Source organism: Eretmochelys imbricata, chromosome 15 (genome assembly GCF_965152235.1).
Source record: "Eretmochelys imbricata isolate rEreImb1 chromosome 15, rEreImb1.hap1, whole genome shotgun sequence".
NCBI classification, from domain to species: domain Eukaryota; kingdom Metazoa; phylum Chordata; order Testudines; family Cheloniidae; genus Eretmochelys; species Eretmochelys imbricata.
Genome location: NC_135586.1, coordinates 24,620,595 through 24,639,964, shown reverse-complemented (window position 1 = coordinate 24,639,964; position 19,370 = coordinate 24,620,595). Strand labels below are relative to the sequence as shown.

Genomic DNA, 19,370 nt, shown 5'->3' with positions numbered 1-19,370 from the left:
ATATTAGCATAAGGCTTGTGTGTCCCTGTAGATAACTGCCTGGATCTAGAATTTTTTTTTGAACCAGGGCCTGCATATCAAATGGCACCCTTTTTATTATAATGATGATTATATGTGCATATATATATGGACAGTGTTGATCACAAAAGAAAAAAAATCTATGCCAGAGGGTCTGTTTTTTGGGGAGGAGAGAGGATCACTCTTTTTGACTGTATGTTTGCAAAGGACCCACTGTTATTCCAATCTGCATTGCAATGATCAGAGCCCAACCCATTAGACCAGAGGTGGGCAAACTACGGTCCGGGGGCCGCATCCGGCCCACCAGACATTTTAATCTGGCCCTCAAGCTCCGCCGGGGACAGGGTCTGGGGCTTGTCCCGCTCTGGTGCTCCAGCCAGAGAGCCGGGTAGGGGGCTTGCCCAACTCCATGTGGCTCCCAGAAGCAGTGGTATGTCCCCCCTCCGGCTCCTATGCATAGGGGCAGCCAGGGGGCTCCGCACGCTGCCCCTGCCCCAAGCGCCGCTCCCGCAGCTCCCATTAGCCAGGAACCATGGCCAATGGGAGCTGCAGGGGCGGCACCTGCAGACAGGGCAGTGTGCAGAGCCGCCTGGCCCCACCTCCGTATAGGAGCCGGAAAGCGGACTGCTTGAGGTAAGCATCACCCAGAGCCTGCACCCCAACCCCCTGCCCCCCAGCCCTGATCCCCCTTCTGCCCTCCAAACCCCTTGGTCCCAATCCAGAGCACCCTCCGGCACCCCAAACCCCTCATCCCCTGCCCGGAGCCCGCACCCCCTCCTGCATCCCAACCCCAATTTCATGAGCATTCATGGCCCGCCATACAATTTCCATCCCCAGATGTGGCCCTCGGGCCAAAAAGTTTGCTCACCCTTGCATTCGACCTATTTAACCAACATCACTGAGAAAGGCTTTTCTCCACTGGATCACACAATCCCATTGTGCTTCGCCTAAATTTCTACAGCATGTTCCATCAAAGTGTTTTGCAGCCAATTGTTGACTTAAACCTCACCATCCACCTGTGAGGAAGAAAGTATTCTCTCCCGCTTTTAAAAAAATGGGGAAACTGAGGCACAAGGTAAAATGACTTTGCCCACTATCATGCGGTGAGTCACAGAAAGAGCCAGAGACCAGGACCCAGGACTTGTTGTCCTGTGCTTCGTACACTAGGCCATGTTTCCTCTCTGGAATACTGCAGCTCGGGTGGATGAAGATGAAATGCAGCCAGATCCAACATAATATCAAGGCCTGCAAAATATCAGGCCTTCCAGGCAGAAAGTTCCTTCACTGCTCCAACCCCCCCCGCCCCTTGAGCTTTCTCTCCCAAGTCCTCTGAAGAAATTCTTGGCTTCTCACTGGCCCTGCTGAGCCAGATCCAGTCAGAACACTGGAATTAACCTCTGTTCACCCCAACAGTCGGGATGTGCTTCCTTCTCTATATTCCAGCGCAATGTGGTACCACAGCAGACAACAGTTTATTTTTAAAGAGGCACTGTCACAATCTGGACCTCTGTGTGAACAAGCTTTGATAGGAACCTAATCCCCAGAAACACATTCCCATTATTTTCAAATTCCAGTGGAAACAGGTCATCTGAAAACACAGTGTTGCCAACTCTGATGATTTTATCACAAGTCTGAGGACATTTGCTGCTTTTCGTCAAGCCCCCGCTCTCGGAGTCAGGTGACGGTGAGCACTTCAGCTTTAATTAAAAACGAACAACATTTTATTTCTGTGTTTCCCGGTTACAGAGAAAAGGGTGAAAACGTGAATCCTAAATCTCAAACACGAGAAGGCAAATCAAAGGAACCCAACAGCTATTACTGTTTAAAATCTGGGATTGAAGAGAGCCTGGCTGGTTTGATTTTTGAACGCTTGGGGTTGGCAATGCTGAATCACAACTCTGCAAGAGAACTGAAATTGACCAGAAACAAAAGAAAACCCAACACATTTTCAGCTTCCAAGCAGCACAAACCATGGAAAAAGCATTCGGGGGCTTGACTCACCAGTCCAGTGCCAGGCAGCACAACTGCACTAAGTCAGCAGAGCTCCGCTGACCTAAAACTGGAGTCAACGCAGGGGTGAAACAGGCTCTAGATTGCTAACGCTATTTCAGTTTTAATCACTGGGGGGCCTGATTCATCCTCCAATGGGGAAGTCAATGGGAGTTGCAACGCTCACTGATGACAGGATTGGGCTCACTGGTGTCAATTTAAAGGTAAGCATGGAAATCCATTTCCACAGAAGAGTATCCCTTTAAGCTTTGCCTCACACCTGTAAAGTCGGAAGGCTGTGGCTGCCTTGAAACTCGTCAGCAGATAGGAGAGTAAATGAGGAAATTTAGAGGAAAGGCAAAGGCAAAATTTAGAGGCTCCATTTCCACAGAAGAGTATCCCTTTAAGCTTTGTCTCACACCTGTGAAGTCGGAGGCTCTTACGCAACTAATGAGTAGTCTTGAGTTTTGCATTATGTCTGACCTTGAGAATACTAATGTAGGCAAAGGCTTAATCACTCTGCAGCTGTAAAGCCTGGCAATGTCTTGAAAGCCAGTGCATGTTTATCATGATCAGGGCTGAAATAATCAGCTAACGGAAGGATTGTGTTTGTTTGGTTTTTTAAAACATACTCTAAATGTTTTTGCTGCTTTACCTTTCCTGTTAAGGTCAAGCCTGCAAAGGTTAGTACGATCTTGCAAAATATGAATACGCTTCACAGTTTATCTTGCTACATACACCGCTGTTACTTAGAAACCATTTGCAGGGAGGTTAACTCAGAGCACATGTCTGAGGAGCACATGTTCTGCTCCCAGGGCAAACCGAACTTCCCGCTGCGCAGCCGGTGAAGGTAAAGGCTGTCCTCTGTAACAGCTGGAGACGCACACAGTGCTTGTAGCAGAACTTTAGGAAGGTCATCGTCGCAATACACCATCCCCTGCAGGGGCATCCATCCTCAGGAACTATGTCTTCAGTCCCTGGGCTCTTAAAGATCTGGAGAATTCAAAGTAATTGAAAAAATAAACGGATGGAGGTATGGAGCTAATCTTGAGAGTTAATTTTGAAAGCTGTGCTACGGATTGAGAACAGGGAGCCATGCTGAAAACTTGACTTGGATTCTGAGCTGCAGATGTGCTGGAAAGAGATCCGTTCGAGTGATTTGTACAGAGGTTAGCTCACAATTAGTTGACTACTCAGTCTCCTCCGAAAAAGCTGGCGGATTGTGAAGCAAGGTAGGGAGGTACTTGAGATCCCTAGAAATGCAGCTGTCTCCAGAGTCTGCTTCAGAACCAGGAGAAAAGGGGGGGAAATCAAGGCAAGGGATGTGAAATCTGCAGCAATGCCATATGCTCAGCCTCTGAGGCAGGGAGTGTTTAAAACACAGTTTACGGCCACCCTTGGGCTTATGGTATGGAAATAGAGCCCAGAGACTCCTGATTTGAGATATGCCAGAGCCCAAGCCTATTATTCATCTCAAATCGCTCTGCGAGCCCATTGGGGTTTTTTGTTTTTACTGCTGGTGAACTCAAACAAGAAGTCCTTTCCATTTGGCTCTTGAGGAGGACAGGAGCCCGAGCAAACACTATGCAGGTGTGCAATGCTGTATTTTACAACATGGGTATCTTTAGAAGTGAAAGCCAGGCACAGCGCTCTGTGTCACAAAGTATGGGTGCCCCTCTTCTAGGGGGAAAAGGGTGCCAGCTGGCTGAATTGCATGGGATTTCTTGCTTGGAAAATACCAGGGGTGGCCAACCTGTGGCTCCAGAGCCACATGAGGCTCTTCAGAAGTTAATATGCGGCTCCTTGTACAGGCACCGACTCTGGGGCTGGAGCTACGGGGCCAACTTTCCACTGTGCCGGGGCTGGGGGGGGGGGGTGCTCACTGCTCATCCCCTGGCTCTGCTACAGGCCCTGCCCTCACTCCACCCCTTCCCACCCCCTCCCCTGAGCCTGCCATGCCCTCGCTGCCCCCCGCCCCTGGCCTGAGCCTCCTGCATGCCACAAAACAGCTGACTGGGAGGTGCAGAGAGGGAGAGACACTGACTGGCAGGGCTGCCGGCCAGTGGGAGGCGCTGGGAGCAGAGATGAGGCTGCTGACGTATTACCGTGGCTCTTTGGCAATGTACATTGGTAAATTCTGGTTCCTTCTCAGGCTGGCCACCCCTGGAATAGACACCGGTACAGATGGCCTGGTCTGAAATCAGATATTGCCCAGCCTGCTGCCAAGCAGATTCTACCAAGACAACAAAGCCAAGGAGAGAAAGTGCAGAGAGTCTGTAACAGTCTCATTCCACCTGTGCCTACTTGGTCTGAGGGATGGAGGAGGAAACAGATGTTAAATAAATAAAAACGCATGGTTTTAATCATGAATGAGGTTGGGGCAGGAACCATCACCTATTAAAAAAAAAAAGCAGGATTCAAAGCACCCATAATTTAAGGTCCAGTTCTGCAGCCTTTTCTCATGAGTAATCCTTCCTCACCCACGTAGCCCCACTGATTTCAATGTGATTATTTGTATGCATGAGTAAGTGTTCCAGAACTGGTCCCATAATCACTAAGTACTATAATTTAAAAACAAAAACAAAAACCTACCTCTTGCTCTCTAGCCAAACCAAGGGCAGCAAAGAAACTCCATTAAAGTGGATACTTTCACCTTAACCCGCTTGACATGTGGTTGTTTTCATTTTGGGCTTTCACAATGGAGGAGGGCACCCATCAGCCTGCTTTTGAGTTATTTGGCCTGAATCCACATGAATTACTTGGCTAGAGTCAACCGGGTTGTAACCTTAACCCATTTTGTGCACGCACCCCCCACACCCCTGCCCCAAACTCTTGTGATAAGAATTACAGCTACACACAGGTCTGGGGTACTATACAGATCTGGCCAAATCTGCCTGCACAGAAGTTTGAGCCTGCACAAGGGACAAAGGAATTTTGTTATTTCATCAAAACTAATCTCAGGTGTTTAATTACACAGGAATCCTTTTCACCAAATAGTCAGTATAAACAGAGGTAGGGATCAAGCCTGCCAAGACATATAGCAGTAAGGGTGAATTAACTGCTGGCAGCCTGATTATACAGTGACATTTGTTGTGGAGCCCAGGGACAAAGGCAGAAGCCGGATTACGACTTGAGCTGAACAAACCAAGGAGTCTGGGGTCTTCAATCATTGGAATCTACACCGCAAGACGGAGACGCTCTGAGATCGAAACTATCCAGCAGCCAAGGAAAAGGGAATAGCTTGTATGTAAGGGAAAGGCTGGCTTGCTTCCTGCTGGCTTGTGTTTCTGCTGCTGCCCCAGTTCCTTTTGGTACTCAGGCACATCAGACGCCGTGCCAGTACGTTGTGTTGCTTACCACGCCCCAGCTCACATGCTTGGAGGGCAGAGTGTGGAAACGGGCTACCCTTACACCTACCAAGGTGTGAGTGATGCCTGATCAAATGTATCAGAGAGGGCAGACGGTGCATTATAGGTTGCATGTAGCATCCCACTCATCCATTTCCTTGCTCCTGCTCTGAGATGGGACCATATTAGCAGGGTATATCCCTATTTACCCACGATCACTTCACACCCCTTAACCGCAATGAAGTGGAGAAGCAATGCTCCACGTACAACATTCAGAACCCCTTGTGGGGGGGGGGGGGGGGAGCAGGGAGAAAAGGTTCCATTATCCAGAGTGTCTGTTTTCCTATTAATTTATTCCAGGGCACTTAGGCCCCACTAAGTTAACAGTGTTATTACCACCACTAATGACAAAATAAAACGGGAGCCTGAAATGACAGAGGCAAATCTCTCCGGAGTTGCTGTAAGGCACTTATAATGCATTCCATGTGCTTACAGGCACCGTTTGCGCCCAGTGACACTAGTCAAGGGAAAGATACCGTAAGTGGGTTGCCAATCACATCACCATTTTCTGAATCACATCCTTGCAAATGCAAAGTGCACTTGGCTGCAGATGTGCCAAATTATCACAGCTTTTATCTGTAAATAGCAGAAAAAGGCTTGAACAACTAATCCTCCTAGAAGCTTATATGCTGCATTCGGCATGACTGTGGTCCACGGCGATGAGGGAATGCTGTGACAGACAGATTGGTATTACGGGTGTCGGGGCCCTCGGAGGTTCCCGAGTGGAACTCCCTCCATGCCACACAATGTTTATGCCCCAGTCTGGTACCCACTCCTTTTCTTAATGTCCAACGTGCTTGAATAACTTCTTTTGGCAGCTGTTCTCTCCATGCCTGGTGCCCTGAATGTCAAACCGGGAGATTCCATTGCAGTCCTTTTTGCACCTTTGGGCTGAAGACAAAAATCAGACAAGTGCAACCCTCCCTGTAGTTCTTCAGCAGCAGCCTTTCCAGCCATAAAAGACACCCCAGCATTACCCCACTTGCCTTCTCCTGAAGCCCACGCTGTTTGTTTCAGTGCAGGCCTGTTCAAGGCATTCCATACAGAGTAAGCACCAGGCTTGGTAGGAGCAACAAGCTGGGGGCTGAAATGTGATTCTCCATCATTGAATAATTCATCACAAGCTAATACTTCTGCGCTTTTACAAGCACATGGGAAAGAAAGGGGATGAAAAAACCTTGAATGGGGGGTAGGGGGGACTGTTAGGTGAATTGCTGATGAGGTGAATGTCCGAAACTGCTCCGAGAAAGACCCAAAAGGGAATACGCTAGCCTGGCAGAGTCTGAAAGTGTTTGTGTTACAGGTCAGGATTTTGCTACGCTGATAAAGGCAAACTGATACTGCCCAATAAAAAAAAAAATAAAGGACCCAAATTTTCAAACTCAATGAGTGATTTTGGAGCCCCAGTTGAGATCTGAGTTTGCCCCAGGTGGACCCCTAAAAACACAGCCCCCCAAATCATTAATCCCTTTTGAAAGCTTGAGCCTACATGCCCTGTATTGAATTCTTAACCGTGTGGCAGCATCGGATCAAACCCACTAGCTATGCTTAGCAAAATGAGCCCATCACAGTTAAAACAATATGCAACAGTGTGGTTTGGGTTGCTCCTAGAGGCATGAGAAACCCAAATCATGCAATGCTGTGACCCCCATTTCATGTGCAACTGCAAACGCTGAACTCGGTCCAGGATCTCCAACACATCTGCAAGTGTTTCAAGAGAACATTGGCCCAGTTTGGAATAAGCTCTGATTTCACAGCTGAGCCATAAAAAGCAAAGGACTGAAAATCCAAGTAAACTGAGCCTGAAGAAAAGGCCTGCGTGAAACTCTGAACAGAAGATACAGCCTGAGCAGCTCGAGTTTAGCTGCCTAATTTCAGCTTCCTGAGCTCTTTAGGGCTCAGAGGTGGCTGATATTTTGCTCCAAACTACGGAGCCCTTTATGCAAACCATGACATAAACTTGGTCCTTCAGGGGAAAAGTCATGGTGGGTTGTTTTTCCTGACTGACTGGGTGGGAGTCTACTTTAGTAAAGGTAAAGGTTCCCACAACGGACAGCAGGTAATTGATCCTCCTGGTGTGGATATCTTGTAGTTAAATCCTTTAGTGCTAGGAGTCAGAGAATATTGCAAAGGTGCTACAAGAGGTTAAATCTGGCACAAAGCTACAATAGAAAGAACCAACACAGATGAGATTGCATGTGATTACTGCAGAATTAGGTCTCCAGTGTGTTTGCTGCCTTCTTTCAGCAATGTCTGAAGCAAGGAGTGAGAAGACTGTTCTGAAGCCCATTGTATATGGAGTCACTCTAATTTCTGGGCTTTCTTTCCCCCAAGCCTCGGTTCAGGACCTTTTAAATAGCCTTCAAATAATCTTCAGGGCCGACAGGAAGACTGTCAACACTGTGTTGTAAAGTTGAGCTGTCAATGTTGTGTTTTAAAATGATGAAATAATAACTAGTGCCTGATTGCTGTGGGGCCAGTGGGAAAAGCCTCTGCAGAGGATCTCATTAAAATGGGGCTATTTTAATTTTTATTGTTCTTTTACTTCTCCTTTCCCATTGACACAGCGGCAGGTATTTTCCTTTAACAAATCAGATATTTAGCATCTGAAGGACATTCCCCCAGCAGCTTGCAAAGATTTCTAAGGTAGGTCACAAGTCTTAGGCATAACCTGCTTGACAGCGCCTTAGACCTCGCAGCAGACGCAGCATACAAAATTAACTGTCCTCGCTCTAAAGTCTGCATACATAGGTGAACCAAAATGGACCCAAGCAGAAGGGGAACAGAACATAGCAAAGCAGTTAAATAAGACTTAAAAGCTTTCAAAATTGCAAACACTGGCATGAACTGGGGCATGAAATTAATGTTCACTGTACAAAGGAAAAGACCCAACACCAAGCTCCAGGAAAATAAAAGACACTGGTAACATTTTAAGAAGGGTAGAACTATCGAGTCTGTTTTATTAATGTAAGTGAAAAGCCCCAATCAGGAAGCAAACCAAACAGTAAGAATTAAACTAGAGTTGCCATCCAAAGAACACTACTATAGAGAAGCACAAATGGGGAGGGTGTGGGGGGGAGATCCTGCTTTTTGTTTTACCCCTCTGCAAACCCATTGGCTTCCATGGAGTAGGAGGAGCGTAACTGACACCAGAACTTGTCCAATGGCAAGCAAAAAAAGAATCGCTATAAATTAAAAACCATCTGCATATTGAGAGAAAAAAGTGTTAGACTGCCCTTGCAGGGCCGGGCGTGAAACTCGTTACACAGGGTGTCCTTCTGTGTTTAACACGGTAGAACTAGTTTACAGTGAAATCCTGTTGATAGTTCAGGAGAATAGTCATCCCAGATTATTTCCCTGCATAGGCCAGCTGCAAGTCTGGTTACAGCGAACCTCTGCTTAAAGTGAAATTATTCACAGGACTAGATAACCCCCTTGTACTTCAGCCTGAGGGAAACTGTTGTACCTTTGTAATGCTACCTTCCAACTCTATCCTATCCTTCATCCTGAAGACGTCTCCCTGAGGACTCTTCTGTGAGGATCACTTCACCTTTCACTGTAATTCAGCCACCTCTGGGGTGGAAGATGGCAGCTGTTATTTGTTAGCAAAACTGCACACCAATTTTAAGAGGAGTGGGGAGGAAAGAAGAAGAATGTCTCCAACCAAAACAGCAAAAGCACCGTAGCCAGGATACCAGCATCAAAATGAATCTGGTCGAGACGCTGCGGCTTAACACGCTCTCTTCTTGCAAAAAAAGTGTCCTAGGATCATTAGTACCAGGAGTGGTTTGGAGCCTTGGTTTTACATCCCTTAACTCCAGGCTGGGGCACAGAAACAGTGGGAGGAATGTGACCTGCCAATTTCCTTGTACATTCAACAACAGGTAACAAAGCAAACATGTAAACCAAGACAATCTAGAAAACAAGACCTTCCAGATGGGACCACTGTTAAAAAGAGTGCATTTGGAACAGAGAGGGCTTCAGGTCCTTATGCTGACCTAGATCCAGGAGTGCATTCACTGGCTTTGATAACCAGCTGAAATGGCTAATTGGGAGATTTCTGTGATAGGCCAGAAAGGAGGGGATTGATGTTTTTAAATTAAATGTTAAGGTTTATTTTCCAGATTTTTGCAGAACCAAATCACTCTGAGCATAAACCCCAAACCTACTTGCCTGCCTTAAGGTCTCCTTTTGCTTATTGTAACACAGTAAGTTATGGGGGCAGGACAATCAAACCCATAATAAAAAAATCCTCATTAAAGGACACCATTAATGTAAAAAAAACAAAACAAAAACAGTAACACCAAAACCTGTACACTGCTACCTGGAAATATATTACTCACTAGGGTTATAAGTAATCTCTAAGATGACAAGAAACGAAAGATCAGAGAACACCATTTTCTCTCTTTTCAGTGTTTAATTCTGTGTATTTGACAGCACTTTGTATTTAATCATCAGTTTCACTGTTCCCCTGTACAGGCAGCTAGTTAGTTCCCCCTGTTTGTGTGGGTCTGTTACAAAGCAAGAGGGGAGGGAAAATAATTTAAATACTAGGAAAATGGGATTGTAAAACCACAGAAATTAGCAGGGAGACTCAGGGGCAGGTGTAATATATCTGGAACTACTTTTAACCCATTCTTTTCACAATTGACTAGCTATCAATTTGACAGTGTCACTTTAGAGACGCTGTTTGTGACAGCTTTCCATAGGCTCGAGACAATCGTGTTTAAATGGTGGCAAAGCAAAAACCAATAAGAACACTGAATCTGATGCAACATATCTATCAGAAAGCAAGTGACATTCTGGACCTGTGATGAGCTCTGAACAGATACAGGGATCTGCCTGCAAGGAGCTCATTGCTGGATGGCAGCTTAATACTTCATTCCCAAAATAAGCAGCAACATCCCATTGCAGAATGGATCTCTGCTAAGCTATATAGCCCTAGGTGAACTTTCAGAGAATACAGACTCCCAGGTAGCAGCATCCTTCCTGGGCTGGATCCCTCCCTAGCATCTTATTCTCCTTCCGCTGCTTTGTACTTCCCAATACCTGAACGCCAGAGGAAAATTATGAACAGGAATTACAGCCACGTAAATAATTCCCAATGTGTAATTCATCTGAGAAATACAGCCTCTTTTCCTGCCCCTGGAACATCCATGAGCATACATCCATTTCCTTACATTTTAATTTTTTTATTTAATAACTCCCCAGTTGAGTACAGTGTGCTGGGGGCAAACAATTCAAAATTCCAGCTGCCCATCCATGGTCACTGGTCAGGTATATCCCACAGCATTCTTCCTGTTCCCCAACTGGATGTTGGTAAAAAAAAAACCTTCCACTTTGAGTATCAGTACCTGTGGCTTTAACATTTGTGTTCACTCAGGGCAAAGAGTTTCCTTTGCAAATCCCCCTGCTCATTAAACCCAGTGGCCAGAACCTTTGCTTAACGTGAATCGACTAGAGAACAAACCACAGCACAGTCACCTAAAAATCCAAGTGAGTACTTGTAGAAGGGTTCTGGCAATGCTTGCCAAGCTTGAGTGATGATCAACAGAGGTAAACAGGTTATCAAAGCCACACGTTTTCTGATCCCACTTAATCAGCAGGGATGCTCTTGGTCAATAAGAATGGGCTGTAATTGACAAAATATGCATGGATTCATCATCCTGGAAATGAACTCTTTGGGTGCAAAAGTCAGAAGTGAAGCTATTTAGGCAGGAGGTGAGGGTAAGCAAATGTGAACTTGAAAAATTAACTATGTTTGTACAAAATCTGAGATTTAAAAATAATCCATGTTTCTGGAAGCTGCTGAAGGCAGCCGAGACTTCTCAATCATTGGAGAAGAGGCTAAACTAAGTAAAGAAATCCAGAGTAACACTTAAAAACAAGGAGAGGAAGGATAGCTTTTTGGTTAAGAAACGTGAGTTCTGGCCCTGAGTTACCACCGACTTCTGATCTGACCTCAGGCACTTAATTTCCGTGCCTCAATTTCCCCACCTGAGAAATAGGGATATTATTTCCCTATCCCAGGGGGGTGCTTCATTTGTTAATGCCTCTGAGGCATTTAATACTCTTTGTCTAGGGCACTTGTATGGCCCCATTCCCACAGAGTCTGAGCGCCACACAGAATTTAATGTATTGATCCTCACAGCACCCATGTGAGGCAGGGCAGTGCTATCATCCCCATTTCACAGATGGAGAGCTGAGGCACAGAAAGGCAAAAACTCAATGGGGCCTTGGATCCTAAATCACTTAGGTGCTTCTGGACATTTTACCTTAAGTGAGTTGCCTAAGGTCATGCAGGAAATCTGTGATGGAAAAGGGACTTGAACCTGGGTCTCCTGATTCCCAGACTACCATTCTCCCCACTGTACAATTCTTTCCCTTTATGGATACCACAGAGATGAACACCACTTAAATGCCTAGAAATCAGGTCAGTTCATAACACATTTAATTACATCCTGAATCCTGTAATAAGAAAGAAGCTCGATGTTAACTCCTTCACTTCAACTCGCCTAGCATCTCTTAATCCACTGAAAGCCACAGAATATTAGGAAATGGCTGGTATGCTCGGAACTAGAACAGGTGTATCCCATGTAGCCACAACCGGGTGATTTGAAAGTAATCATCTGTACAGAATCAACCCAGACAAGAACTGTTAGGCCACATGGGAACCTTTTTAATTTCAATTGATACTAAATCTAGAAGTTTATGTTATATTCAATCTATCTGCGGTAACTCACTGTAGTCACTAAACATCAATTGTTTATCAAATCATTTATTGAGGTTTAAACGACAAGTAATTGACTACAGGATTATTAAAACTTGGTAAATATCTTTGTAACAATCTGTTGCTATGAAACGTTCATTACAGCCTCATTGACAGAAGAGGCACTTTAAAGTCATGTCCAACTTTTCCCTTCAATCTATCCTTCCCGAAAACACATCAAAAAAAGCAGACAGTTTATGAAGTTTCATACCTCAGCACGTGTCAAACAAAACTGCGCTTACACTTCATTCTGAAATATACCTGGACTTGAGGCTGTCAATCAGACAAGGGAGCTCAAAGAAGAATCGGCACAGTCAGACTCAACAGCACAGGGAAGTTAGAAAGGTGATTAAGGAGTGCAGGCTCTTGAAAAGCTACAGATACTACTTTGACACGGTGCTCAGCACAGATACTTCCTCCTTTTCCCAAGTTTCTGCCAAGTTTCAGCCACACTTGCTCGTCCAAGGGTGTAACCCGGCCATCAATTCAAGAGGATCTGAGCTGATCTCTTACTTTTGTAAATTTGAGCCGAAGCTCTTCCCAGTCCTCTCCTGGGTCGTATTACACACCTGAGGGAAGCAGGGTGAACGTAGGGACTAGCATTACACATTCGCTCTCCCCCTTTGCAGTGGCTAAGCAGCAGAGCACGGTTTCCAAATCTTGCTTGCAGAGGATCTGTTTCCTCCTAGCGCAGCTTTCCCCAGCTGGCCAAAGGGTTCTGAGCAGCCACTGACCCCACCCTGGCTCTCCAACTTCTGCCCCCATTCATCCTTTTTTAAAATACATTCTCCCGTATATAAAATGCACCACGCCATCCTCCTTAACCAACTCATTTAAAACTCCCTCCCCACGAAGACAGCCGAGTTTCCCCCCCACCCCACACAAATCGAACGGTACCTTTACCATCCCACAAACTCTGCTCTTCCTGACTGATGTACTTTTTCAGACATTTGGATGCTCTGGGTACCAATGGCAGCAACACAGTATCGCTAGAAGGGTACACGCTATTTCTTTTCAGCCTTAACGGGAAATGGGATCTGGAGGCAGGCGAGCATCTCTTCTGCTCCAGCCTAATGCATAACCTGACATTTCAAATAGACTTTATTGCCACATACTTACATTTTAATATTTTCATGGTACTGCCTGGTGTCTGAAGGCTGGTTGTATAATGGCTGAAATAAACAAGAAAAACGAAGGCATAAATGTACAGTCTGACATTTAGAAACTTCAACCTGTCAGAAATGCTACTGTATCAGCGTGGACTTTCAGCTCCTCGAGAGATACGCCAGCGTAGTCCATTCTGCTCTAATGCTCTGGGCTCGGTGCCATCTCTCACTGCCCCCCTGCCCCATTCTGTTCCTCTCCTTTAATGAAGGAGGTGCTGCTTCTTCCCAAACAGCAACGCAGCTTGAGTCAGCGGGCATCCAAGATCAGCCCGTGGGAGGCAGGCAGCACGCAGCTGAGCTGGCTAAGAACAAGCAATTTGCTCTGTAATCCATATAAACACCATACAGCACAGCACAGGGAGGTGGGGGGAGCTGAGTGTTATTCACTTACCGAAAATGCAGTGCACCTTGGAACATATGACACGGGGGAGGATAGGAGAAGGGGGTGGGGGAAAAACAGTGTGTGCTGCAAATTGTTATGTCTACTCAAGGAAAGCCGACTTAGCCTCCAAGGGAGCCAGCCACAGGGAGGGTCAGATGCTGGTGCCACTCAGAAGAAAGACAGAGCCCTCGGGTTCCAATTGCATTGGGATTTGGTCTGTCTCGGGGTTATCACCATTGGATCGGAGCACGTCAATCTTTAAAGTACTTATCCTCACAACACCCGTGGGAAGCAGGGCAGTGCTGTTCTCCCCGTGTTACCAATGGGGAACTGATGCACACAGACACTAAGTGACTCAGTCCAGGGTCACACAGGAAATCTGCACCAGAAAAGGGAACCGAACCCAGATGTCAAGTCCCGAGCTAGAGCCCTACCCACTGGGCCACCCGTCCTTGCACCGCCTAGTGATTAGAACACGCAGTGGTGAGTCAGGAGATCTGTGTCCTATTCCTGGCTCTCTCTCACCCACACTGCAACCTTGGGCAAGTCGCTTAACTGCTGTGCCTCGGTTTCTCTATCAGTGGGATGAGGACATGCCACCTCCTGCGGAGGGTGACCTGACCCCTTCATCCATTTGTGTGTATAAAGTGCTTGGAGATTCTGGGAGGGAAGGAGCTCTTGCAGGGTGGCATGTAGTCAGTCACTAAATCCTATGCCTTCGGGATTAATGGTCATGTCAAGCATTGCCACCTGTCATCCATGGACGGGGAGTCACCGAAGTGGCACCATGGCTATTCATGGTGATGCCGGAGGCATAACCTAGATTAACTGTGCACTAGTGAGTAAAGCATGAGTACACGTCAGCCCTTCCCAGATCAGGGACATGGGTAAATCTTTCCGAGATGATGAAAGCCCTGGCTTAGGGGCATGAAATACATTTATCACAAAGGTTTGGTCATACCAAACCCCAGCAGTCACTTGCTGGCTTTGACCGGGGGGGTGGGGTTTGGGGGGATCGGGGATCTCAGCCAGGGAGCCACAAGTGCACCAGAGATTGCTGGAGAATGGCACCAGGACGCAGCCCAAGTACCAAAAGAGACTAACATGAATTCAGGATCATAACCAAATCAACATGTCTAGTCACTGGCCTAATTCTAAAGATAAGGGTCTGTGAGCACACCCCACGCTGTGTTAATAAAGCCAACCACTGCCCAGCCGCAAACAGCAACTGATGAACACAATCTCTGTCTAACCACAGAAACGCCATCCAACTGTGCAGGCAATATATCCATAAAGTTTCACTAAACCATCTGCGAGCGATTTAACATCTGTGGCAAAGCGTGGTCAAACAGCCAGGAGTGCGCATGATGGATGGCTTATGGTTGAAGTCTATATTCTGAACATGGTTAAATACAAACCAGCCATGTTCACTCTCCATGGTAATGGAGGTTAAACTGAGGGTTGAATGTAATTTTGTTTCACTTTAAACTAATGAAAAGAGCCATGACAAAGAGATAAAAGACTGGTTTGGCCTGTGTTTATCAGATTCCCCATCCCACAACCTTTGAAAGGCTTGGGCTAATGGCTTTTCTACCGGCTCAGTGTCTCTCTCTCTCTCAACGATTTTTTCAGCATCTAAGACCCTGCCACACCCATTCAATGGACATTTTCAGTCTATAGTAGGATACTACTACAGTCTGTCCTAGAAGCTTGTTTTTCAAAGATCCAGCCCCTGTACTAAACATATACGCCCAATAAAAAAACAAAACAGTAAGACAACCATAAAAAACCCACCATAGCTAAACAGGAGAATACAAGACAGTTCAGAAGCAAAGCGGCATCCTTTAAAAACTGGAAATCAAATCCCAGTGAGGAAAATAGAAAGGAGCATAAACTCTGGCAAGTTAAGTGTAAACGCATAATAAGGTAAGCCAAGAGAGAATTCAAGAACAACTAGCAAAAAAACACAAAAACTAAGACCAAAAAAAAATTTAAGTACATCAGAAGCAGGAACGTGGCCGCTCGATGGTTGAGGGCTAGAGGAGCACTCAAGGAAGACAAGGCCGTTGTGGAGAAGCTAAATGAATTCTTTGCATTGGTCTTCACGGCAGAGAATGTGGGGGAGATGTGGGCCTTTCTTTTTAGGTAACTAATCTGAGGAATTGTCCCAGATTGAGGTGCCATTAGAGGGGGTTTTGGAACAAATAGAAAAATTGAACGGTAATAAGTCACCGGGACCAGATAGTATTCCCCCAAGAGTTCTGAAGGAACTCAAATGTGAAACTGCAGAACTAGCTGTGGTACGTAACCTATCGTTCAAGTCATCTGGTACAGAGGACGATTTAAGAATAGCTAACATAATGCCTTTTTTTTTTTTAAAAGGCTCCAGAGGCGAACTTGGCAATTACAGGCAGTATCAGTCAAATTGCTTGAAACTATAATAAAGAACAAAATTATCAGACACTTAGATAAACACAATATGTTGGAGGACAAATCACACATTTGTAAAGGGAAATCATACCTCACCAATCTATTAGAATTCTTTGAGGGTGTCAACAGACATGTGGGCAAGGGTGACCCAGTCAATATAGTGTACTTGGACTGTCAGAAAGCCTTTGAAAGGAGTCTCTTATTCAAAGTAAGCTGTCATGGGATAAGAGAGAAGGTTCTCTTATGGATCATTAACTGGCTAAAGGATAGGAAATAAAAGGTAGCAATAAATTATCAGTTTTCACAATGGAGAGAGGTAAATAGTGGGGTCCCCTAAAGATCTGAAATGGAACCTGTGCTGTTCAAAATATTCAAACATGATCTGGAAAAGGGGGTGAACAGTGAGCTGGCAACGTTTGCAGATGATACAAAATTACTCAAGATAGGTAAGCCCAAAGCAGACTGTGAAGAGTTACAAAGGGATCTAAATAAACTGGATGATAGGGTGGACAAAATGGCTGATGAAATTCTGGGGGCAGTACTGGTGGTCTGCGTCATGATGCAGAAGTGCAACAAACTACAACTGTATCTCAGGCAATGTATGTGCTACAAGGATGCTGTAGCAACCTCCATTAGCAATGCAATGGCTTACAAGACAAGACAGGTATGACCCAGTCAGGAGCCAGGTTAACAGCAGCTTCCCTTCCCCAGTGCACATTTTTAACACTAACCCACCCAAATCTGCTCGTTGAAGTGCAGGCAAAGAGCCGGCTGACTAATTCAAGTTTGGAAAGCTGCAGGGGAAACAGGCGTCTGTCCTACTAAGTCCAGGTAACTTTGAGAGGGTAAGTCCATCCTCAGAATCAATGCCTGCGCTGGGAAGAGAAAAACCCAAGTGGAGACTCTATTGCATCACATCAGCATGTCCCTCCTGATCAACAATAGAACTGGAGGGGATCTCTTTGCAGGAAGGCTGGAGCGACTTTGCAGCGCACTTCTGCCGTGAGCTCCTGTATGGGGACTGGAACGAAGGGTGAGAAAACATATTGATAAATGAACATGCCTTTCTTCAGTGTGACTGGGTAAACTGAGATTGAACCGACAGGGGTTTGATGAGTCACGTAAACACCAGTTCCTGGTGTAAGGGGAGGGAGTAATGGTGGTTCGGCTGCTTATGGGTTATGATATATTCTTGTGCACACAGAGCCTTGCAAATACATCAGTTTGAGTAATGTCACCAACTTCTGCTGCTTTTTCTTATACTGCCACAAGGAAAACTCGAGAGACACTATCGAATATCTTATTACCTCACCCAACTTGTCTCTCTAGTATCCTGCGACCAACACAGCTACAACAACACTGTATCCACAAAATTTTTTGTTAACTAACAGTTTAGGGTGCTTTGAGATAATGACATGCCATTCCACACAGCACTTGAAAAGAAACCCAAACATTAAGAAATATGGAACTCTAAAACCGCAACATCAAGTTCAACACATCACTTATTATATGCTCATAGGCTAGAAACTTTCATCTGCCCAATATCCACATCATCCTAAATCTGTCCCCACAGTCAAACAAAGAGACACATCCCCCATCCATAAGAAATACAATAATCTCATCGGTGATCAACAGTAAAATGCTTCAGAATTAACTGTGCACTGGTTGAGCAAACTCGGTCGTTCCTTACGGCCATAAACAGCCCACAGAAAGAGAGATTTTGTAAATACCAAATTGGGCAGAGAAGCAAGGGTGACGGATCCAAATCAGCATTTCCCTAAGGTAAGATGAGCACAGCCTATTCCTTCTGGAAAACGTCCACTTGGAAAAACGAGAAGACAGTTACATTTGTTATGGGGGACTTGGCTATAGTGATACCCTTTTGAAAATGAAGTCAAATGAGAGCTCCAATGCACTGCAATGTTCAAACTGCCAATCTGTCTGCCCACCAGGATTGGAAACAAAAACAATCGCTACCTTGAGGAGGTGGAGCTCTAGATTCAACCCTGCCATTAACACCTTAACGCTATCAGGATGTTCCCCTCAGCCCCAGATTGCAATCCGTGGTTTTGTATGACCTCTGCCTCTCTCAGTTTTGACTAACCAATTTCCTCCGTGACCTCTTGCTTTGAGCAATCAGCACCTGGCAAGCTGCCTCCTGATCAAGCAGACGTTTATCTGTCACCACCTCTGTTTGACTATAGTAACCAGAGCACTCTTGAACAAATATTAGTGAGACCGCCATGCCCACAGCGAAGCCAGGAGCAATTCTCACAGCTGTATTTCAAGTGAACTCAGGAAAATTCTGCAGCCCTTTCTCATGCAACTGGCTCCAAGGGACCCAGAGCGGCACAAGAAACTCTCAGGCTTGAGGGTCGCCTAGGACTGTTGTATGTGCCTATATCACCAGACCTTCTAAAGAGGAGGAATACCAAGCGAGGCAGGCATGGAAAGCTCTGTCCTCCTTCCTGAGGTAATTTCCTTTCTGATACAGAAGAGTAGCTGCGTATGAACATTATTTCTTGAGTCCCAGTAGCTTCTCGAGGGCCCTTGTCATGGCTGGGGCCCTGTTGTGCTAATCACAACATGGCAGGGAGTGGGGGATGAGAAAAGAACGTAAGCCCCGTTCTGGAGCATGTGCGTACAGGCCAGGTTTCCATGCCCCCCTCAGAAGTGGGGCTGGAACGGACAGTGATTAGGCTGGGAAAGAGAGACAGGCTTAGCCTCAGTAACCACCACCAGGTGCCATTTATTTATTATTTAAACACACCACATTTAAAGTACCAGCACCAATCCCCGACACAGCCAACCTGAGAAGCAGAGAGAGACTCTGAAGGGATTAACTCCTTGGGGACTTACAAGCAGACACAGTTATGCACCATGTCCCTAACTGAGATGTGAACCGGGGGATCATTAACTTCCTTGTGACACCTCCTGTGTGTGTACACACAGGAAGTGTCACAAGAAAGCTAATATATATTTTACACACACACACACGAGATTAATGCCATGCTATCCCAAACACTTCTGAATTAAAACTGGCAAGGACAGCTCCCTGCCGCCCCCATCTTCCCAAGGGCTAGTCATCTGGCAGATTCCAACACACACACTTTACCTAAAAGTACCGGTCTGTGCAAGGCTGCAGTCAGTGGGTGCTAAGGGGTCTCAGCATCTTGCTAAAGGTGCTCAGCGTGATACAGGACTCAGTC

At 45.9% G+C, this 19,370-nt stretch overlaps 1 protein-coding gene across 1 annotated transcript in view; it reads right to left on the bottom strand.

The window, feature by feature from the left end:
- Window positions 1–19,370, bottom strand: part of NCOR2 (nuclear receptor corepressor 2) — a 284,712-nt gene that overhangs the window by 154,407 nt on the left and 110,935 nt on the right. The window contains exon 7 of the mRNA XM_077835004.1: window positions 13,303–13,355. Within this exon, the coding sequence (XP_077691130.1) occupies window positions 13,303–13,355 (53 nt within the window). The remainder of the gene's footprint in view (window positions 1–13,302; window positions 13,356–19,370) is intronic.